This window comes from Somniosus microcephalus, chromosome 30 (genome assembly GCF_052327205.1).
Source record: "Somniosus microcephalus isolate GS21.2 chromosome 30, FLI_Smic_1.0, whole genome shotgun sequence".
Taxonomy (NCBI): domain Eukaryota; kingdom Metazoa; phylum Chordata; class Chondrichthyes; order Squaliformes; family Somniosidae; genus Somniosus; species Somniosus microcephalus.
The window spans coordinates 18,873,586-18,897,319 of record NC_141016.1 but is presented as its reverse complement, the minus strand read 5'-3'; the positions used below and the strand labels follow the sequence as shown (position 1 = coordinate 18,897,319).

Below are 23,734 nucleotides of genomic sequence, written 5' to 3'. Positions count from 1 at the left end.
GGGCAGTGGGGTGACGGGAGGGAAGAGCCAGTAAACAGAGATTACACAATGTTATGTGTGTTAAATGTGTTAAAAGTTGGTAGCACTCTCGCCTCTGAGTCAGAAGGTCGTGGGTTCAAGTCCCACTCCAGAAACTTGAGCACAAAAATCTAGGCTGACACTCCCAATGCAGTACTGAGGGAGCGCTGCACTGTCGGAGGGGCCGTCTTTTGGATGAGACATTAAACCGAGGCCCCGTCTGCTCTCTCAGGTGGACGTAAAAGATTCCGCGGCACTATTTCGAAGAAGAGCAGGGGGGAGTTCTCCCCGGTGTCCTGGGCCAATATTTATCCCTCAATCAACATCACTAAAAAAACAGATGATCTGGTCATTATCATATTGCTGTTTGTGGGAGCTTGCTGTACGCAAATTGGCTGCCGCGTTTCCCACATTACAACAGTGACTACACTTCAAAGGTAGTTCACTGGCTGTAAAACGCTTTGGGACGTGCTGAGTTTGTGAAAGGCGCTATAGAATGCAAGTTCCTTCTTTTCTTTTCCTTTATGAACATGGAAATATAAACACAACCAACTGAGATTGCAACCCACTCACAACACGCATAGAATCACAGAAGGATTGCAGCACAGAAGGAGGCCATTCGGCCCGTCCAGCCCGTGCCAGCTCTCTGCAAGAGCTCTTCAGCTAGTCCCACTCCCCCCGCCCTTCCTCCGTAGCCCTGCAAATTTATTTCCTTCAGGTATTTATCCAATTCCCTTTTGAAAGCCGCGATCGAATCTGCCCCCATCACGCAGTATGTCTGCTGGAGTTAAAAACTCCAGAAACTGCCCTTTTCCAAAAGCCTTCTGGTGAAACTTAATAGCTCTTTGACAGGTACGATTCCGAACATGTGCTTTCGAAAGAGATAAGCACTTGTTATATAACAATAATTGATTACAGTTATATGCAAATACTGCAAGGACTGCAGCTCAGAAATGCCACATGTAACCAGATGGATTCAAACACTTGTGGTTACAAGGTGATAGCTGAACAGATTGGAGTCTGTGCGACACTCACTACAAGAGATGTACAAATCAAAAACATGAAATAGAGAAGTTGTTTGAAAATATTTTTCGCTTGAAGTGGGGCCTTCAAAAGGTTATTGCATCGGACAGTATTCGAACTACTGCCTTGCATACTCGTGCAACAACTCGTGCAGGAGCAGCAAGAGAATCGCTGGATTCTTCAAGCCACTGATACGCCAGCGGTGGAAGTCAGTTCTGAGGAGGGTGTAATTTTTTACCCCATCAAGTGGCTGACTTCAGCTGCCTGCCCTCCACTCCATGGTTCCCAGCAGGAACCGAACCCCAGTTCAGTGGTGAAGAGCGCAGACCAGTGGTGAAGAGCGCAGACCAGTGGTGAAGAGCGCAGACCAGTGGTGAAGAGCGCACAGCCGGCCTATTCCTGAACACAGCTTCTCTGCATTAATTGAATTACCTCTCAGGCAGGAGGGCATATTTCGGGTTGGCAGGCTGTGACTAGTGGGGTGCCGCAAGGATCAGTGCTTGGGCCTCAGCTATTTACAATCTGCAGCAATGACTTAGATGAGGGGACCGAGTGCAATGTATCCAAGTTTGCTGAAGATTTATTGCAAGGGGGTTGGAGTATAAGAGTAAGGAAGTCTTGCTACAATTGTACAGGGCCTTGGTGAGACCACACCTGGAGTACTGTGCACAGTTTTGGTCTCCCTAGCTAAGGAAGGATATACTTGCCTTGGAGGCGATGCAACGAAGATTCACTAGATTGATTCCTGGGATGAGAGGGCTGTCCTATGAGGAGAGATTGAGTAGACTGGGCCGATACTCTCTGGAGTTTAGTAGAATGAGAGGTGATCGCATTGAAAAGTATAAGATTTTGAGGGGGATTGACAGGGTAGATGCCGAGAGGTTGTTTCCCCTGGCTGGAGAGTCTAGAACTAGGGGGCATAGTCTCAGGATGAGGGGTCGGTCTTTTCAGACTGAGATGAGGAGAAATTTCTTCACTCAGAGGGTTGTGAATCTTTGGAATTCTCTGCCCCAGTGGGCTGTAGATGCTCAGTCGTTGAGTATATTCAAGGCAGCGATCGACAGATTTTTGGACACTAAGGGAATCAAGTGATACGGGGATCGGGCGGGAAAGTGGAGTTGAGGTCAATGATCAGCCGTGATCTTATTGAATGGCGGAGCAGGCTCGAGGGGCCATATGGCCCACTCCTGCTTTTATTTCTTATGTTCTTATGAAAAATATTTCTCAACAGGGCAGTTTTTCTGATCTCTAAGCTTGTCCATCACAATATCAGGACCTCTCTACCACGTTGGACATGACTGCTGTTTGAAAACTTGGGGATGCGTTCCTCAACTTTGAGAGTAGAAAGGACTTAAACCATCAAATCATAGAATGTTTGCAGCACAGAAGGAAGCCATTCGGCCCGTCGAGCCCGTGCCGGTATGGTTTTGTACTGACCATGTACAGCGCCCAATTATACCGGAGAATGAGGCTTAAGCGAGTCCAAGGATGACTAAAGGTGCACAGTGTTAATACGTAAATATCCACATCAAACTTAAACACTTACCAAAGCAAAATTCCGCCTTTGGTTTCTGCTTTGCAGTGGCTTCACTGACCTGAAAACCAAATAAAAGTTAAGATGAGAAACGTTCTGACTGAACGTCCACTTGTTCAACAGTACTTCATGGGTTTACAACGAACAACAGCGGAATAGAGGTTCTGAGACACACGGGCTGATTCCCCACCCCCCGCCACCATCTGGTGCTCCCCCGAGTGTGGAGCAGCACTCGGAGGGAGCTCTGGCCAGGCAATCATGGGCCCATACAATGGACAGAAGATCCGGGGCTACAAGCCCTTGGTTTTCCAGTCAGTGCTTCCCGCCGATGCCACCGTGCCCCAGTGGGGAATTCCGTTGGCGGCCGTGTTTCCTACATTACGACAGGGATCACTTCAAAACATACTTCATTGGCTATAAAGCGCTTTGGGACATCCTGAAAGGCAAGTTCTTTCTTTCAATGAGGTTTCCCATCATAAAGCCTGGAAGCACTGCACTGCAACAGGGATAGCTGGATGACATGTAATGATTATTTGGATGATTGCAAGCTGAAAGCTGACTTGCTATTAGAAGCTGAAAGCTGAGAAGAATGAAAGCTCCAAGCGGGAAGATGTCGATGTTCTAGAGATATATTATGGATGAGACAGGTACTGAAAATAGCTTTTTCTAGGCTGCCTTCCGTCTCATTTTGAACCATTCAGTTTGAAACATGCTTTTCCGTGAGGGCTTCATTTAAATTCATCAAAATCACATTAGTCGCTGAGTTTGTGCCTTATTTTTTCATCTCCACACAACAAACTGAGACCAATCTCACATTTGTTCTCAGTGAGCGTTAACAATACAAGAAGTACTGTCTCTGAAATCTCCAGCTGAGATGGGGGAAGCTCTGGTTTGAACCAGAGTTTCATAGAATAGTCCCGCACAGAAGGAAGCCATTCAGCCCATCGAATCTGCGCCGGCTCTTTCGAAGGGCAATCCAGTTAGTCCCACTCTCCCTGCTCTTTCCCCAGGGAAAGGTGCCAAGAGACCTGGCATTTCCCCACACGAAGGGCTGGTTTCCTTCAAGGCCCAGCACTGGCCGCACAATGGCATTGTATAATTCTCCAGCCCTTCTCCTCGACTTTTTTAAAATTTGTTCATGGGACATGGGCGTCGCCGGCAAGGCCAGCATTTATTGCCCATCCCTAACCCTAAGGTGGTGGTGAGCCGCCATTTCAGAGAGCAGTTAGGAGTCAACCACATTGCTGTGGGTCTGGAGTCACATATAGGCCAGACCGGGTAAGGGTGGTAGATTTCCTTCCCTAAAGGACATTAGTGAACCAGATGGGTTTTTATGACAATCCAATGCAGGAAACTTTGTGATATCCGGCACCGACGGGACCGAGCTGTTGCCGATCTATCAAAACTGCCGGACAAACCAGCGTTAATGTTGAAGCATACTGAGATTTGCAGCTCCGTGTCTGGCAACAAACCCTGTTGCTTAGCAACAGCTTCTAAACAGTCGGCCGTACCTTGGAAGCATCTCTGTAGCTTAGCAACAGCTTCAGAGAGACTTTGCAGAGCCTGACTGTTGAAAAAAAAAGCCACGAGAAGAAAAAAAACCTAACAAAACGGCTCCCGATTTCTGCCGGTGGATCGAGGTTTCCGGACATACAACCTCCGGATAAACCAAAGTTTCCTGTAGTTTCATGGTCACCATTACTGGCACTAGCACTTTATTCCAGATTTATTTAAGTAACTGAATTTAAATTCCCCAGTTGCCGTGGTGGGATTTGAACTCTGGATCATTTAGTCTAGGCCTCTGGATTATGAGTCCAGTGACACTATGCTACCGTACCCGACGGAAGAGGTTACATTGTGATGGTGTGGGGGGAGGGGGCGGCTGGGGAAGACCAAAACCAATAAGAGGAACCATGTTCTCACACACACACACTTAAAGAAAATGGGCAGCAGCTACTGCACTTCCAGAGCCCAGCACTGAACTTCTCTTGCGTGCATGCAGCTGGTTTCTGTATTACCTGCTCAATCTTCATACATGGCAAAATGTATTGACTAACACAAACTGGAAGCACCTTCTAATCCGGATTGCTGAAATCTTCCTCTTGTGAAACAGTGACCTACACTTGCACTGTGCGCCAAGTTTAACCACTGACACACAATTTATACCCTGCAATTAGTTAGAGAAAAACAGCCCTTCTAAATGTGTGTGTAAATGGCTTTGAAAAACATGCCTGTTCTCGCATACTTCCAAGTACTTGTTACTTATGAGTGTGAGGTGAGGTTATTACAAGGCTATAGCCATTATTAAAAAGGGCAAAACAGCATCAAAGTCATATAAAAGAATGGTTCCAGGGATGTGGGATTACAGTTATGTGGATAGACTAGAGAAGCTGGGCTTGTTCTCCTTGGAGCAGAGAAGACTAAGAGGAGATTTGAAAGAGGTGTTTAAAATCATATAGAAACATAGAAGATAGGAGCGGGAGTAGGCCATTCGGCCCCTCGAGCCTGCTCCACCATTCAATGAGATTATGGCTGATCATCCAAATTCAGTACCCGGTCCCTGCCTTCTCCCCATATCCCTTTAGCCTTAAGAAATATATCCAACTCCTTCTTCAATATATTTAATGAATTGGCCTCTACTGCCTTCTGTGGTAGAGAAGGGTTTAGATAGAGTCAATAAAGAGAAACTGTTTCCAGTGGCAGAAGGGTCGACAACCAGAGGACACAGATTTAAGGTGATTGGCAAAAGAACCAGAGGCGACAGGAGGAAAAACTTTTCTATGCAACGAGTGGTTAGGATTTGGAACGCGCTGCCTGATAGGGCGGTGGAGACAGATTCAATAGTAGCCTTCAAAAGGGAATTGGATAAATACTTGAAGGAGAAAAATGTGCAGAGATCTGGGGAAAGAGCGGGGAAGTGGGACTAACTGGATTGCTCTTCGAAAGAGCCGGCGCAGACTCGATGGGCCGAATGGCCTCCTTCAGTGCTGTACTATTCTATGATTCTAATGAAACTCTGGTTCAACCCAGAGCTTCCCCCATCTCAGCTGGAGATTTCAGCGACAGTACTTCTTAGAGGAAGGGAAAATTGGAGGGAGCGTCAATCATTGCTGCGCACACACACCCTCTAACAACCCGTTTCACAATAGCGGAGAGGCCTGGAACTGAGTCATTTCACAAAGGATTGAAACACAGACAAGGACATATTAATAATAGGGGCAAACAAATCAGGGAGATTGGAAAGAACTGAGTTAGCCCAAGACACAAATATGCAGGGTTTAATAATGTTGGAAACTAATGGAGAGTTATCAACGGAAACTCTTCATTTTACAATTGTCCTGAACCTATTGATTTATTAGCGTTTCAGTGTGCAATGGTCTGTTGCTGCTTATAAAATAAATAATGAACGGACTGGATTGCATGCCTATTGATCATAGAATCGTAAAATCTTACAGCACAGGAGGAGGCCATTCAGCCCGTCAGGACAGAGCCGTCCAATTCAGTCGCACACCCCAGCTTCTTCCCCATTGCCCTGCAATCGAGTCCTCTTCAAGCACATCTCCAATTGCCTTTTGAACGTTCCCGCGGAATCGGATTCCACCACCCTTTCAGGTAGTGCGTTCCAGGTCTTAACTTCTCTCTGTCTGAAGACATTTCTTACCCTCTGTGTGAAGAAATTTCTCATCATTTCCCCTCTTGTTCTTTTGCCAATTATTTTAAATCTATGACCTCTGGTCACCGACCCACTTGCCAGAGGAAACAGTTTCTCCCGACTTGCTCTATCAAAACCGCTCGTAATTTTGAACACCTCGATTATGTCTCCCCTTAACCTTCTCTGCTCCAAGGAGAACAATCCCAACTTCTCCAATCTCTCCACATAACTGAAGTCCCTCATCCCTGGTATCATCCTGGTAAACCTCCTCTGTACCCTCTCCGAGGGCTTGCTGATCGATTATTTCAGGTTGACAGATTGGGGAGGATCAGGGAACTATGCTTTTGAACTGCGCCAAAGTTGGAATGGGTTACATATTAGGCGATTCTTCTTTCCCAAGAGGGTTGTGAGCCGCTGGGATGCGGGCAGTGTGTGCTGACTCTCTGTATGCCTTCAAGAGGGAGCTGATTTTGGGCTGGGGCAGAGGTCGCACCATATAGAAGGTAAGTGGATTAACAGTTAGCGGCAATGTTCCCTTTAAGCTGTGAGGGCCACGCAGCTGTCTGGGGCTCCTGCGTAGGCTGCTGTCTGGCTTTGTAACAGGAAAAAACGCGCATGGGCGGGAATTTGAAGAGGCCGCGCAGCCTGCTAAAGGGGCCGCACATCCCCCCCAAAATTAAAGGGAACATCGGTTAACGTACGCACGTCTCAGTGTGATCTCCTGGACTGGTTTCAATCACCTGAGGGGCTCGGAGAGAAATTTTCCAGAGTTTTATTGTCCCTGGGCGTTTTTCCAGTTTTTCTGGGCTGTCCCAGCGTACTACCTGGCTGTGGGGGAGGTGGCAGGGACAGGGGGAAGTATCTAGTCATAATGCTCCTGGCACGATGGACCAGTATTTCCAGCCCGTCATTTTCGTATCTGCCTCTTATTTCCCGGTTGCAATCTGCAGGATACAGCGCACCACTACCCATCAGCCCACTCTGTAGGCCGTATTTCCCAGCAGCCCTCTCACAGAGAGTCAAGCACTGGAACCGTGAGGTAAGCATGCCAAAAATCTGCTTGTTGATGTGACTGCTTCTCAAATGGTGGGGGGGTCGGGAAGTCAGAAAGTGGTGTCAAAAGCCACACTTTGAGTGGGAAACTCAAATGGTATGTTGGCCTTATTACAAGAGGATTTGAGTATGAGTAAAGATGTCGTACTGTAATTATATAGGGCCCTGGGTGAGACGACACCTGGTGTATTGTGTACAGTTTTGGTCTCCTTACCTAAGGAAGGATATACTTGCCATAGAGGGAGTGCAACGAAGGTTCACCAGACTGCTTCCTGGGATTGGGGGGATTGTCCTATGAGGAGAGATTGGGTAGACTAGGCCTATATTCTCTGGAGTTTGGAAGAATGAGAGGAGATCTCATTGAAACATACAACATTCTTACAGGGCTTGACAGGGTAGATGCAGGGAGGATGTTTCTCCTGGCTGGCGAGTCTAGAACCAGGGGTCACAGTCTCAGAATAAGGGGTTGGCCATTTAGGACTGAGATGAGGAGAAATTTCTTCACTCAAAGGGTGGTGAATCTTTGGAATTCTCTACCCCAGAGGGCTGTGGAGGCTCAGTCGTTGAGTATATTCAAGTCAGAGATCAATAGAATTTTGGATATTAAGGGAATCAAGGGATATGGGGATAGTGCAGGAATGTGGAGATGAGGTAGAAGATCAGTCAGGACCTTATTGAATGGTGGAGCAGGCTCGAGGGGCCGAATGGCCTACTCCAGCTCCTATTTCTTATGAAGCCATTTTCTCCAAAGAGCGAACTATTCACCTGGTCTTCATCCTGTACTTAGTGGGAAACAAATCCCTTAGGATATGGGTGTTACAGGTCAAGCTTTTGCCCAACACCTTTCTTATTTTCACGACTAGGCTACAGTTTCCACGAGTAGACCGAGTGCCTTACGGACCGAAAACTGCAGATTTATTTTCTCAGGCATGGGTTAGTGTAGCCCACGTTAACAATTAACTCTGAAACCCAGTCAATCACTTACCGGTGAATACCTGGGATGCCCACCACATTCTTTTGTCCGCAGAAAGCAGAAGATGCCGCACCAGCTGACCACTCCATACATGAGCAGCTCCTCCGCTAAAGAAGCAGCCCATACAGCAGGACCTGGACAACATCTAGCTGGCAAGTGGGAAGTAACATTCGTGTCGCATAAGTGCTGGCCCCGACTGTCTAGAACCAGAAAAGGCCCAGCCACCTCCACCTTGATCTTCGATAGCACCAACATTGGCAAATCCCCCTACTGTAGCATCGAGGGGAGGGGGGGGTGGAGGTCACCACTGATCCGAAGCTTAGCTGGATCAACCATACGAACACCACGCCAACAAGAGCAGGCCTGAGGCTGGATACGCTGCGATGAGTGGCCCGCCTCCACACAGCCTCGCCACCATCCACCAGGCACAAGAATGCGATGGAATACTCATCCCTCGCCCGGATGGGTGCAGCTAGAACATTGAAAATTCAACCTCATTCAGGACAGAGCAGTCTGCTTGATCGGTAGCTCCGTCACCGGACTCAATATCTCACCCTCCACTACCGGAACACGGTGGCTGCATGATCTACAGGAACTCATCCAGCTCAATCAAAACCGCCCCCGCCCCAGCCACCGAGAAGCGCAAGAGCAGTGATGCCATGGATAAACAATCACCTCCGAGTCACACACCATCCTTATGTGGACACAGATAACTATTCCTGCATTGTCGCTGGGTCAATGAACGAGAGGTCATCTCACTGAAACATAGAAAATTCTTAAGGGGCTTGACAGGGTAGGTGCAGGGAGGATGTTTCCCCTGGCTGGGGAATCTAGAACCAGGGGTCACAATCTCAGAATAAGGGGTCGGCCTGAGATGAGGAGAAATGTCTTCACTCAAAGGGTTGTGACTCTTTTGAATTCTCTACCCGAGGGCTGTGGAGGCTCAGTCGTTGAGTATATTCAAGACTGAGATCGATAGATTTTTGGATACTAAAGGAATCAAGGGATGTGGGGATCGGGCGGGAACGTGGAATTGAGGCAGAAGATCGGCCATGATCTTATTGAATGGCGGAGCAGGCTCGAGGGGCCAAATGGCCGACTCATAGAAACATAGAAGATAGGAGCAGGAGTCGGCCATTCGGCCCCTCGAGCCTGCTCCGCCATTTAATGAGATCATGGCTGATCATCCAAACTCAGTACCCTGTCCCTGCCTTCTCCCCGTATCCCTTGATCCCTTCAGCCTTACTCCTGCTCCTATTTCTTATGAACTTACGAGTCAAAATTCCGACAAAACACCATCATGGGAGCACCATCCCCATAAAGACTGCAAGCTTACAATGATGCAAACTTTTCTGGCTGTTGTTGCAGCTCTTCTCAGCAAGTGCTGATATTCTCGGACTCTGAATAGATAAGATGTATTTCCGAGCCCGCTCCTATTGGCCCAGGACATACCGGGAAAGCTGCTGACCAAGGGAAAGTCCCAGGAGAAGCGGGCTGTTTTTTTCTTTTGAAGCTCAAACACATTTCTTAGAGATGATGTAACCCATCAGTTTGGGTTCCGGTTGGCACCTAAGCAGCACTGATGTTTTTTCGCCCTGTGACAGTGATTCATTCCTCAATCCCACTTTACAACGGCCCTCTAATTGTGTGGCAATCATGGAACGCTGGCTGTCTGCCCCTGGCAGTCAATTCACAACAGCGAAAGCACCAGCGCAATTACATCTGTGTCCGTCATGCTGGGCACATTAACACACACCTTTGAAACAGGTTCTATTAGCACGCAGTCTATCTTTACTCTCAATCAGTATCTGTCCTTCATTCTGCCAGCGCAATTCACACCTCATCTAGAGCCATCCTTTGTTCCTTAACCTGCCCCATTACCACCTCCTCTCGCCTTGAATATCTCTTAATGTCTCTCAACGCCTCTTAATCTCTCCTGCTTTCTATCCTATCACTGACCTTCCCTTTTGTTCTTTCATCCCCTCCCCCTTTTCCCAGCCCCTAAACCTGCTTTCCATTTCCTGCTTTTTTTCCAGCTCTGACGAAGGGTCATCGACCTGAAACGTTAACTCGGTTTCTCTCTCCACCGATGCTGCCTGGCCTGCTGAGTTTTTCCAGCATTTTCTGTTATTTCACCTGTCCTCATGTCTCCTTCTTTGACTCGCTGTTAATTTTTGTCTGATTTCCGCTCCCGTGCAGCGCCTTGGGACATTTGACTACGTTTAAGGCGCTATATAAATGCACACTGTTGTTGTTCTCGAACAAAAGGCATTCGCCTCTTTTGTCGACTGACCACCTGCTGCCTTCCATTTTTAAACAGCGAAGGGAGCACAGCCTGCATCGTAGTCAAACAGCTCAAGGAGTTTAGTTTCTGTGTGTCAATCTCTACAATTCCGGGATCTGATGAGCTGAATAATCAGATACTGGGACTGTTTTTCAACCTAAAGGCATTTTTTTGGATAATTGTGCAGTCTCCCAAATTGAACAACAGCAGAAAGAAGACAATAAATAATCAACTGTTTAAATGTTTCAGGGTTGGGGCGGATGGAACTTGAATGCTAGGTTAAATAGAAGTAGTACAGTAGTACATAAATACTGTGACAACAAGAGCAGGTCAGAGGCTGGGTATTCTGCAGTGAGTGTCTCACCTCCTGACTCCCCAAAGCCTTTCCACCATCTACAAGGCACAAGTCAGGAGTGTGATGGAATACTCTCCACTTGCCTGGATGAGTGCAGCTCCAACAACACTCAAGAAGCTCGACACCATCCAGGACAAAGCAGCCCGCTTGATTGGCACCCCATCCACCACCTTAAACATTCACTCCCTCCACCACCGGCGTACCGTGGCTGCAGTGTGTACCATCTACAAGATGCACTGCAGCAACTCGCCAAGGCTTCTTCGGCAGCACCTCCCAAACCCGCGACCTCTTCCACCTAGAAGGACAAGGGCAGCAGGTGCATGGGAACACCACCACCTCCAAGTTCGCCTCCAAGTCACCCACCATCCTGACTTAGAAGTATATCGGCCGTTCCTTCATCGTCGCTGGGCCAAAATCCTGGAACTCCCTCCCTACCAGCACTGTGGGAGCACCTTCCCCACACGGACTGCAGCGGTTCAAGAAGGCGGCTCACCACCACCTTCTCAAGGGCAATTAGGGATGGGCAATAAATGCTGGCCTTGCCGGCGATGCCCACATCCCATGAATGAATAAAAAAAACTCCTCACCGACAACATCTGATTGGGGAATCAGCCCAAATAATTCTCCGCCCCATTTCATTTTCTCTCCCTTGAAGGCAGGTATTATTTCACACCGAATGCAATATGGAAATTTCCCTGCAAACACTAGATAGATAGAATACCTTGGAGATGTAGGGTAACTGCAGACTGCCTACACATTGGGTTCCAGGTGGAAGATTCTGAAAGAAACCAAAACAAAAAGGAGATTATTAGACAGTTATTCTTGTGCATGTACACTCGGTGCATGTAGAACAAGCTGGTTTGCAGACCCAAGCTAAAAGGCAGGAGCCCCAGTAAATAGATAATGCTAAACTGAAACATCGGAGGATGTGCAACATTCTCCTGCTCTGCAAGTTTCCATGATTTTTATACCTGAGAAATAAAAAGATTTGCATTTCTATAGCGCCTTTCATGACCACCGGACATCCCCAAGCACTTTACAGCCAATGAAGTACTTTTGAAATGTAGTCACTGTTGTAATGTGGGAAACCAATTTGCGCACAGCAAGCTCCCACAAACAGCAACGTGATAATGACCAGATAATCTGTTTTAGTGATGTTGATTGAGGGATAAATATTGGCCCCAGGACACCGGGGATAACTCCCCCCTGCTCTTCTTCAGAATAGTGCCGCAGGATCTTTTACGTCCACCTGAGAGAGCAGACGGGGCCTCGGTTTAACGTCTCATCTGAAAGACGGCACCTCTGACAGTGCAGCACTCCCTCAGCACTGCACTGGAGTGTCAGCCTAGCTTTATGTGCTCAAGTCTCTGGAGTGGGACTCGAACCCACAACCTTCTGACTCAGAGGCGAGAGTGCCGCCCACTGAGCCACTGCCTGACATCCTAAAAGCAGTGGGCTTTTCTACCGCGGCCTGGTACAAAGAAAAGCCTGCATTTCTCAGCTTCCCTTAAAATTGTGGAGCGCATGAAAGACTGGGTACCAACTGCTGCTCAGGTATAGGTGATACACCGAACAGTTTGGGGTAGCAACTGATCGATAGGAAAGCTTCGAGTTTTAATTCAATATAACTGAACGTCAGTGCTTCTGTAGTGGTTATAGTTTATGTACCCTAGGACGACTGCTTTATTCTTTGGGTTGGGTCTTTGGCCCCAATTTTAACTCCAGGTGGATTCCCCGCTCAGGCCCGAGTTAAAATTACAGTCGGGCCTCAGTGATGTCATCGGGCCGCAACAGGCATATGTAAAGAAGGACCCCTGTTGGGCTCCGGGCGGGTGTCCTTGCTGCCTGCTCAGGAGAGCGGGTTAAAATTGCAGATGTTGCGATCATGGCGGCTTTCGGACAGGTTAAGAACCAGGGGCGATTTTAACCGCCCGCCCGCCAGGTGTCTGCTGAGCGGGTAGGGTTAAAATTGCCCCATCCCATCGCCGAAAGTAACTCATTTGATTGCAGCACTGGCGTGATACGCTCAAAGGTAGATTCCTAGCCTCGAGGTGAACATGACTGTGTAATCGCGTGCTTTATTTGTTGTGATTAACTTGCTGCAATCCACTGAAAGGTTTCCTTAGCCCAACATTTACTCATTACAGCCGTGACTGCAACTTCAACAGTACTTAGCTGACCGTGAAGCGCTTTGGGATGTCCCAAGAATGCGAAAGGCGCCATATAAAATGCAAGTCTTTCCTTCTTTACCCCACACTTATGCGAGATGCGCAAGCCAAATCAACAGCGCACTTCAGTTTTTGCCCCGTGTGGGTTGGTGTTTATCAGAGAAACCAGTGTGCACGACGTATGACCTTGTGCTGTCAGTACACCACCTGTTGAAACTGTGGTTTTTTTTGCAATAATTAATTTATCAGAAAACAAAGGGCACAAATATAAGCCCTCAATTAAAAAGGAATAAGGGGCGGGCCTTTGGTTAAAGGAGCAGGAAGAGCTGTGGGGAGCATTTCCTGTGCAAACTACCCCACCCAGTTCTGGTTTAAAGAGACGTTTGCAGCCGTATGTAATGAATTGGTGCTAAATTTTAATGTCATTTTGTGCCTCCGCTTTCTTCGAATCTTGCAGCACAGAAGGAGGCTATTCGGCCCGTCGTGCCTGTGCCGGCTCCTCGAGTCCAATTCAGTCCCACTCCCCAGCTTTTTCCCCCTAACCCTGCGAATGAGCCCTCTTCAAGTGCCTTTTGAAAGTTCCCATAGAATCGGCTTCCGCCACCCTTTCAGGTCGGGCGTTCCAGATCTTAACAGCCCTCTGTGTGAAAAAAATTCCCCTCTTGTTCTGTTGCCAATTATTTATTTTAAATCTGTGACCTCTGGTTACCGACCCACTTGCCAGAGCAAATAGATTCTCCCTATGTGCTCTATCAAAACACCTCATAATTTTGATCACCTCTATTCGGTCTCCACTTGACCTTCTCTGCTGTAAGGAGAACAATCCCAGCTTCTCCAGTCTCGCCACATAACTGAAGCCCCTCATCCCTGGTATCAACCTGCTAAACATCCTCTGTACCCTATCCAGGGCCTTGACATCCTTCCTAAATTGTGGTGCCCAGAATTGGACACAACACCCCAGCTCAGGTAATTTGTAAAGGTTTAGCATAATTTCCTTGTTTGTGCATTCAATGGCTCTATTTAGAAAGCCATCACATTGAAGTTGGCCCACATGTGTACTGGAGAAGCTCTAATGACTTAAACGGAAACATATGTTCAGACTGGCCAATCGGGAGCTGTCAGACCCTGACAAGGCCCTTATTGGCTCAGTATGCAGCAGTACCTGCCAATAGTAATCATTTTCTGACTTAATTTATTCGTTTATGGGATGTGGGCGTCGCTGGCAAGGCCAGCATTTATTGCCCATCCCTAATTGCCCGCGAGAAGGTGGTGGTGAGCCGCCTTCTTGAACCGCTGCAGTCCGTGTGGTGATGGTACTCCCACAGTGCTGTTAGGGAGGGAGTTCCAGGATTTTGACCCAGCGACGATGAAGGATCGGCGATATATTTCTAAGTCAGGATGGTGTGTGACTTAGAGAGAAACTTGGAAGTGGTGGTGTTCCCATGCGTCTGCTGCCCTTGTTCTTCTAGGTGGTAGAGGTTGCGGGTTTGGGAGGTGCTGCCGAAGAAGCCTTGGCGAGTTGCTGCAGTGCATCTTATAGATGGTACACACTGCAGCCACGGTGTGCCGGTGGTGGAGGGAGTGAATGTTTAAGGTGGTAGATGGGGTGCCAATCTTTTGCTCAGCCCCCAAGCCCAGCCAGATGCACTGACTCCAGAGGGGTAGAACTGAAAAGTAGTGAAGTTGTGTTAGTTGTATCGAACCTTGGTTAGTCCACACTTGGAGTACTGGGCACAGTTCTGGTCTCCATATTATAAAAAAGGATATAGAGGCACTAGAGAAGGTGCAAAAAAAGATTTACTAGAATGATACCAGAACTGAGAGGTTGTACCTATCAGGAAAGATTGAACAGGCTGGGGCTCTTTCTCTGGAAAAGAGTAGACTGTAGGGTGACCTGTTGATGTCTTTAAGATTATGAACGGATTTGATAGGGCAGGCATAGAGAAGATGGTTCCACTTGTGGGGGAGACCAGAACTAGGGGCCGTGGGGGAGACCAGAACGAGGGGCCATCAATATAAGATAGTCACTAATAAATCAAATAGGGAAGTCAGGAGAAACTTCTTTACCCAGAGAGTGGTGAGAATGTGGAACTCGCTACCACAGGGAGTGGTTGAGGCGAATAGTATAGATGCATTTAAGGGGAAGCTAGATAAACACATAAAGGAGGAATGAATAGAAGGTTATGTTGATGGGGTGAGATGAAGAAGGGTGGGAGGAGGCTGGTGTGGAGCATAAACACCGGCACGGACCTCTCGGGCCAAATGGCCTTTTCTGTGCTGTGTAACTCGCTTCTTGACCAGTGGAGATGCTCCAGGTTGACTCTGCAGGGAGTCACAGATGTGAATTGTCAACCTCCACAAGCAATAGAGTCACACAAGAAATAGAGATTTAGTACCAGGTGTGATTATAGTATGATACAGAACTGAGAGAGAGAGAGAGGGAGAGAGGTGAGGGCATACTTCACACAGAGACTTTACTTTAACATGTGGTGCTGATCTTTGTCACTATGCACATTCGGAATCATAATTACACCCCGAACTCTGGGCATTCAGCAGCAAGACGGCACCACCGCCCAATTATCACTTGCATTTTGTTCTTCGCAATTTTCTTCCATTTTATGCCTGACACAAGGGCCCCGATATTTACTCGGAGCTGGGAAGAGAGCGTGGGTGGGAGGGAGGGGGGGTTGATTTTTGGAGGGGGTGGGGATCCCAGAAGTAAGGGTTTCCCGCACGTCCTGCAGAAATTAACCGCAGGACGTCTTTGAAAATGTTATCAACAGCTTTCCCGCCCGACAGCCAGTTCGACAGGCTTCCTTGTCCATCGGGTGAGAACGCAGCCGGGGAGGGAAGTCTGACATCGCGCGGGGGGTTGGGTCGGAGGGAGGGTGTCGGACATCGCCGAGGGGTCGGACATCGCCGAGGGGGGTTGGGTCGGAGGGAGGGGGGTCGGACATCGCCGAGGGGGGTTGGGTCGGAGAGAGGGGGGTCGGACATCGCTGAGAGGGGGGTCGATCGATTGATCACATGGAGGGAAGCTTGTTGGGCCTGGGGAAAACACTCCCGCACCACCTGGGCCACAGGCAGTGCCATCAAGGCACTCACCTCACGGATCCGGCCCCTCTCGCCTACTTTACCTGTCGGGATTCCGGAGGCCTGGGAAAACCCGGCCTCCACGGGTTAAAAATTTTAAAAAATCCTCTCAAAAACGGAGACCTCCTGAAAGGATTTTATGAACCGACCTGCCTCCCGAGTGCGGATTGGTCGCCCGCCCTCCTGACCCGGGGCGTGTCTGAGGCGGCTTTGAGAATTTTTAAATTTGACCTTCCCGGCCCACCCGTCCTTGGGGCTTAAAACTGCGCTCAAGGCGTCCTCTCATGCTGTTGGTAGTCGCGCAGGCCCTCTGGCTGGGGCCTGGCCTTGATGTAACGAGTCTGGACGATGAGCGCCAGCAGATTATTCAAACTGTAGGGAGGCCATCAGCTGGGCCCAATCTCACGCTCAACCCCACAACCACTTGCCAGCAGGGCTCACAAGGTAGGGGGTCACGGTCAAGGTCAAATTAAACCAATGTACGTGCGATGCACAGTTTGGATTTTTTTTTTCTTCCACATTCAGGTGTCTGATCTTGATTAAGCAGTGGCAGCACAAACATGCCAGCCTGCTGAACGCATATAATTATCTTGCGCTCAAACGGTTCGAGCTACTGTGGTCTCTGAGCTTCACTGGCATGGTGGGGGAGGGTGAGGAATTCCTGGGAGTTGCTCAGCTGATTAGAAGCCACAGTCAAAAAAAGGGCAAGGCTCGCAGATGTAACCAGAACAATTACTCATCACCCACAGCCTTGCTGTAACTACCCCGGTGTAATGCGGAAGTTAATTCCCTTCTCTATGTGCACAACACAGAGAGAGCCAGATAACGGTGCGCACTTAGATTTCATTGGGTGGGGGGATACTGGGCGAAGAGATGAGCCTTTCAGAGCTCAGTCGCTGCTTTAAAGTACAATGATGTGGTGGGGTGACATCTATTAATCGGCTCCTGAAACACAATGCAGTGGTCGAGCTGATGGCTGAGAATCTGTTCAGGAACTGTTGCGACATGTCCAATTGCTGAGGCTGTTGAAACAATGCAGGAAGTCCAAGTGAACTAAAATGCAAAAATGAAGTTTCCTCTACCGATACTTCGGAGGGTTGATAGAGTAGGGCTGTGTTTGGGACTGGAGGGGGTGGGGGGTTGGTGTTGTGGGGGGTTCCACATAAGATGGCTCAGTTTTGTAAATGCACGACCCGAGGCTCACTGCTCAGGACTTCACCCCTGCCCGTTCTGAGCTGCGGGGGTTGACCTCAGCCAGGGTGGCATCAGAGGGCACTAAACCACGGCCGCAGTGCCCTGGGCAGGTGGTGCAATGCCCCTCCCCCTTGCCGAACAGCCTGCCGACAATGGTCGTCTGGGCGCTTGCTCGAAGGATGATCCCACAGGTGAATTACTGAAGGGGGGGTGATGGGTAAGTGCCTGTGCAATTATACCACAGCGTCAGGTAGCACTTTCAGAAGAGCAGAGTGAAAACGGGAAAAGAATTTGGATTGTGGGAACGACTAAAACACCATATAGACAAGCTAAGTGAGTGGGCAAATGGAATATAATGTGGAGTCATCCACTTTGGTAGGAAAAATAGAAAAGCAGAGTAGTTTTTAAATGGTGAGGGATTGGGAAATGTTGGTGTTCCGAGGGACCTGGGTGTCCTTGTACACAAATCACTGAAAGTTAACATGCAGGTACAGCAAGCAATTAGGAAAGCAAATGGTATGTTGGCCTTTATTACAAGAGGATTTGAATATAAGAGTAAAGACGTCTTACTGCAATTATATAGGGCCCTGGTGAGGCCACACCTGGAGTATTGTGGACAGTTTTGGTCTCCTTACCTAAGGAAGGATATACTTGCCATAGAGGGAGTGCAACGAAGGTTCACCAGACTGATTCCTGGGATGGGGGGATTGTCCTATGAGGAGAGATTGAGTAGACTAGGCCTGTATTCTCTAGAGTTTAGAAGAATGAGAGGTGATCTCATTGAAACATACAACATTCTTACAGGGCTTGACAGGGTAGATGCAGGGAGGATTTTTCCCCTGGCTGGGGAGTCTAGAACCAGCGGTCACAGTCTCAGAATAAGGGGTCGGCCATTTAGGACTGAGATGAGGAGAAATTTCTTCACTCAGAGGGTGGTGAATCTTTGGAATTCTCTGCCCCAGAGGGCTGTGGAGGCTCAGTCGTTGAGTATATTCAAGACAGAGATCGATAGATTTTTGGATATTAAGGGAATCAAGGGATATGGGGATAGGGCAGGAAAGTGGAGATGAGGTAGAAGATCAGCCATGATCTTACTGAATGGCGGAGCAGGCTCGAGGGACCAAATGGCCGACTCCTGCTCCTACCTCTTATCTTCTTATGCTCTTACCATTGAACCCGAGCCAAACCGTCAAATTTCTGCTCAGCTAAGCTCAGTGTTCTGCTAAAATATCTGCTGCACTGGACAAGATCTAAGTTCTCTCATACACCTTCCATTAGGTCTCATTAATAAGAAGGGTCAAATTCGATCTGTGCCCGGTTAGTTGAGCTCCATGAGGGCGAGGGCAGGAGCACCTTCATTGGCCACAACACCCACGAATTAGGAAGGGAAAGATAAGCCGCTGATTCAGCTGTTGACCCCTGTGCGTGTGTGTGGGGGGACAGGATTGGACTTGGCCGTGATGCCTCCCAGGGTTCAATATGCCTGCCCACACTTCCTTCCAAGGGCTGACCAATAAATTATGGTCACTTGGCCAAGCTGCCAGAGGGCAACTGGGATCAATGAAGGCTTATCCCATTTAGGAAGCCAATGCCTGTAGGAGGGGCGGAAAGAAAGAAAGGGAGGAAACTGAACAAGATCAATGGAGCACAGTATAAACCCAATAAAGCTGTTTCAACTCTCCTGTTATAATGAGAAAAAAAGATATAGAGCGCCTTTCATGACCTCAGGTCGTCCCAAAGCCAATGAAGTATTTTTTGAAGTGTAGTCACTGTTGTAATGTGGGAAACCCAGCAGCCAATTTGCGCACAGCAAGCTCCCACAAACAGCAATGTGATAATGGCCGGATAATCTGTTTTTTAGTGATGTTGATTAAGGGATAAATAATGGCCAGGACACCGGGGATAACTCCCCTGCTCTTCTTTTAAATAGTGCCATGGGATCTTTTACGTCCACCTGAGAGAGCAGACGGGGCCTCGGTTTAACGTCTCATCCGAAAGACGGGGATAGGCATAAGCCTTATAACCATTCCTGGATATCTCTTGTGCTATATTTAAACCACCTCAACGCCCCAATTAAACTACAAACTTGCCATTAGTTGTAGACATCCAGAACTCTATATATGAAATAAACCCCAGCACGGTGGCATAGTGGTTAGCACTGTTGCCTCACAGCGCCAGGGACCCGGGTTCAAATCCGGCCTCGGGTGACTGTCTGTGTGGAGTTTGCACATTCTCCCCGTGTTTGCGTGGGTTTTCTCCGGGTGCTCCGGTTTCCTCCCACAGTCCAAAGATGTGCGGGTTAGGTTGATTGGCCATGATAAAAAATTGGCCCTTAGTGTTAGGGGGGATTAAATACGTGGGGTTACGGGGATAGGGCTTGGGTGGGATGGCTGTTGGTGTAGGGACTGGGTGCTAGGGTTTGGATGATCAGCCATGATCTCGTTGAATGGCGGAGCAGGCTCGAGGGGCCGAATGGCCTACTCCTGCTCCTATCTTCTATGTTTCTATTCAGTAGTAGCTTCAGTATTGTAATCGTCTTGTCGTCCACCATTTTCTTAATGTTTTTTTTTGTCGATCTCCTTTTGATCGCTCAGATGATGCACCAGTCGATGGCGGAGAGGACAGGCTGGTGCCCTGCTCCCAGCCCTCTGGCCAGTGCTGCTCCACAGCCCAGCAATGGGCACCTCGACTGCCCATCATCTCTTTCAAGGCGAGGTGGCACCAGACCACCGTTCAGTGGCACCCCAGTGATGCTCAAACCGCAAACTGGGAACTCATCTAGTAAGGAGCGGTGTCCATGAACCCACATCAGACGCCGCTGTGGCACTCCACCAGAACCTCAGCAACACACACAAACTATAAACATGGGTTTCTCCAGGCTTCCCCCACCCCCTTCCTTACATTCCTCCAAGACATTTCTTGTCACCACACTATCTGCTTACGGTAGTATCGTGGTTATGTTACATTTACTGGAAGAGTAATCCAGAAGCTTGGACTATAAAATCCAGGAGAACGCAAGTTCAAATCCCACCAAGGCAGTTTGAGAATATGAATTCAGTTGATAAAAAAAAGTGGAACTATGAAGCTAGTAGGAGTATCAGTTAAAGTGACTATGAAACTATCGGATTGCATTAAACACCCAACCGGTTCACTAAGGTCCTTTAAAAAGAAAAAGACTTGCATTTTTATAGCGCCTTTCATGACCTCAGGTGTCTCAAAGCGCTTTACAGCCAATTAAGTACTTTTTGGAGTGCAGTCACTGTTGTAATGTAGGAAACACGGCAGCCAATTTGCGCACAGCAAGCTCCCACAAACAGCAATGTGGTAATGACCAGATAATCTGTTTTAGTGATGTTGATTGAGGGATAAATATTGGCCAGGACACTGGGACTAACTCCCCCTGCTCTTCTTTGAAATAGTGCCATGGGATCTTTTATACCCACCCGAGAGCAGACGGGGCCTCGGTTTAACGTCTCATCTGAAAGACGGCACCTCTGACAGTGCAGCACTCCCTCAGCACTGCACTGGGAGTGTCGGCCTAGATTTTTGTGCTCAAGTCCCTGGAGTGGGACTATGAACCCACAACCTTCTGACTCAGAGGAGAGGGTGCGGCCCACTGAGCCACAGCTGACACTGGGTGAAGAAACCTGCCGATGTGAATCCAGTTCCTCGCCAACATTCTTGGCACTTAACTGCCCTCCGAAGTGGCCTAGCAAGCCACGCAGTTCTATTGAACCACTAAAACAGCAGTGGCTTAAGAAGATGGCCCATCACCACCTTCCCGGGGCAACTAGGGTTGGACAACAAATGTCGGCCTTGCCAGCGACGCCCACATCCCCGAGAATCAATAGACAACTAAAAGAATAGATTTTGTAAAAAGTCAGCTCACTCCAAACTTGCAGAGCCTGCAAGAAAAGTGGAGTCTTGATCTTCTGATAGAAGGTAGGTGTCAGAAGGCACCAGTGTGACTCCTCCTTCACCATCCCATAACAGGCCAGGAGCATCAAAGTGTTGAAGAGCCGTGTTTCTGTCAGAGTCAGGAGGATTCAAGTGGCAGTCGGCGCCAGGATGTGAAGCCATTGCCATCTGATCGGGAAGCAAGTACGTGCCAAACAAAGGCATGGCCGGGATCCTCCCCACAGCGGCTGACGTAATGCTCTCCTCTCAGCCCGCTCCAGGGCTGCTGCAACTGGTAGTTTCCACCGTCGGGCAACCCTTGGACTTCAATCAAGGGTCACGGATTTTACCGCCTCTGCTTATTTGTTTAGGTTCGCCTGTGAAGAACGCTGGCAAGTCCCGGAAATCAATCCCGTGCACCATCTCCCGCACCTCACCATTTTACACTCAAATGAGTCGCTGCTGAAGATGTGCTTTCCATCACTTCTTATTTCTGTTTGTTTTGACCCCAATTGTCGTGAAGGCCGTTGGGAAACATTCCCCATCACTGATGGGAATGACAGTGATAAATCTAGCTATTCCAAGTCCATTTATGATAGCTACGCTGTGGCTGCATTATTCCAGCAACCACTTTCTGGATTTTTTTTTTTTTTTTTTTTTAAGTGCTGTTCTAGTTGAAACAGATACGGGCTGCAGATATGAGATATGTGAAGTACTGCACACCAATCACATAACAGAACAGGACAGTACAATGAACAGGAGACTGGAGGATGGAACGCGTTCGTGCAAAATAACCCAGTATCTTGTACAAAAACCCTTCAAAAGCTGCTAAAGCAGATTGTGTTAAACTTACTTTGACAGTACCTCTCAAACCCGCGACCTCTATCACCTAGAAGGACAAGGCAGCAGGCGCATGGGAACACCACCACCTCCAGGTTCCCCTCCAAGTCACACACCATCCTGACTTGGAAGTATATCGGCCGATCCTTCATCGTCGCTGGGTCAAAATCCTGGAACTCCCTCCCTAACAGCACTGTGGGAGTACCTTCACCACACGGACTGCAGTGGTTCAAGAAGATGGCTCACCACCACTTTCTCAAGGGCAACAAATGCTGGCTTTGCCAGTGACGCCTACATCCCATAAACGAGTAAAAATAACTCTTAGGTTATGTTCGCTGATGCCTCCCGTTCACTTGCTGCACTTCTCTTCCCTTTCTCTCTTGACTGTGCCAATTTGTGCTGGCACCTTGTCCCTGGGCGTCAGACTCCGTGTCCACCATGTCCATCCTCAAAATTTTGATGCGAAAATAAAAATGAGTGAGCAAGCTAGTTGACCAGGAAAGGCTTCACCGGCTGTCCCCATCCAACAGTTTCGCAAAACCATTTCCTACAGGGCTCGGTGGACGGCGATGAGGACAGGGAATCGGGACTGATTTTCTTCCTCCTCAGACCCTGCTTTCCTGCTGTGGCCCCAGCTGAGATCAGCCATCTCCGCTCGCGCCTGGGCTCAAAGCACCGGAAAAGGTCCAAAGCTGCTGCCTTTTAACTCAACGATTTTTCTTTTAATAGTAACTCAAAAGAAAGTCTTGCATTTCGACAGCGCCTTTCACGACCACCGGACGTCCCAAAGCGCTTTACAGCCAATGAAGTACTTTTTGAAGTGGAGTCACTGTTGTAACGTGGGAAACGCGGCAGCCAATTTGCGCACAGCAGGATCCCACAAACAGCAATGTGATAATGACCAGATAATCCAAATTTTGAGGATGGATAAGGTGGACACGGAGTCTGACGCCCAGGGACAAGGCGCCAGCACAAATTGGCACGGTCAAGAGATAATCTGTTTTTGTGATTTTAATTGAGGGATAAATATTGGTCAGGACACCGGGGATAACTCCCCTGCTCTTCTTCGAAATGGTGCCACGGGATCTTTTACGTCCACCTGAGAGCAGACGGGGCCTCGGTTTAGCGTCTCATCCAAAAGACGGCACCTCCGACTCCCTCAGCACTGCACTGGGAGTGTCAGCCTAGATTTTTTGTGCTCGAGTCTCTGGAGTGGGACTTGAACCCACGACCTTCTGACTCAGAGGCGGGGGTGCGGCCCACTGAGCTACAGCTGATGGAAAATCGTGCGGGGCGGGGGGGGGCCGTGAGCTCCGCAGCTGAATTCCTGAGCAGAGTTCCCTTTGTGCAAGGTTATGGGCCAAACACAGTAATTCATTAAACCGACCCGGAGTGTGTTGTTCAGTGGGAGGCCAATGCATTGACTAATCTCCAGCACGGTGGCAATGTGATGACAGTTCTGAAATGTTATTATACTGGCTGATGTAATAAGTGCATCCTTTCCACTTTACCCTGCAATTTGCTCTGGAGTGCAGGAGTACTTTGTATTTGAGATGTGTAGCTTTGTAACACTCGGTTTTCAAAATGGACCCGTGTCTCTGTAAAAGCCAGTTTGTTTGTAGCTTTTTAAGTTGTTTGTTCCCCTCCCAC

General features: G+C 48.5%; 1 protein-coding gene across 3 annotated transcripts in view; it reads right to left on the bottom strand.

Annotated features, from left to right (window-relative positions):
- Positions 1-23,734, bottom strand: part of LOC147097981 (pleckstrin homology domain-containing family A member 2-like) — a 148,936-nt gene that overhangs the window by 69,976 nt on the left and 55,226 nt on the right. For all 3 annotated transcript variants that reach the window (XM_085971172.1, XM_085971174.1, XM_085971173.1), the window contains exons 3-4: positions 11,614-11,670; positions 2,588-2,636 (exon numbers count right to left, since the gene is read on the bottom strand). In XM_085971172.1, the coding sequence (XP_085827298.1) occupies positions 2,588-2,636; positions 11,614-11,670 (106 nt within the window). The remainder of the gene's footprint in view (positions 1-2,587; positions 2,637-11,613; positions 11,671-23,734) is intronic.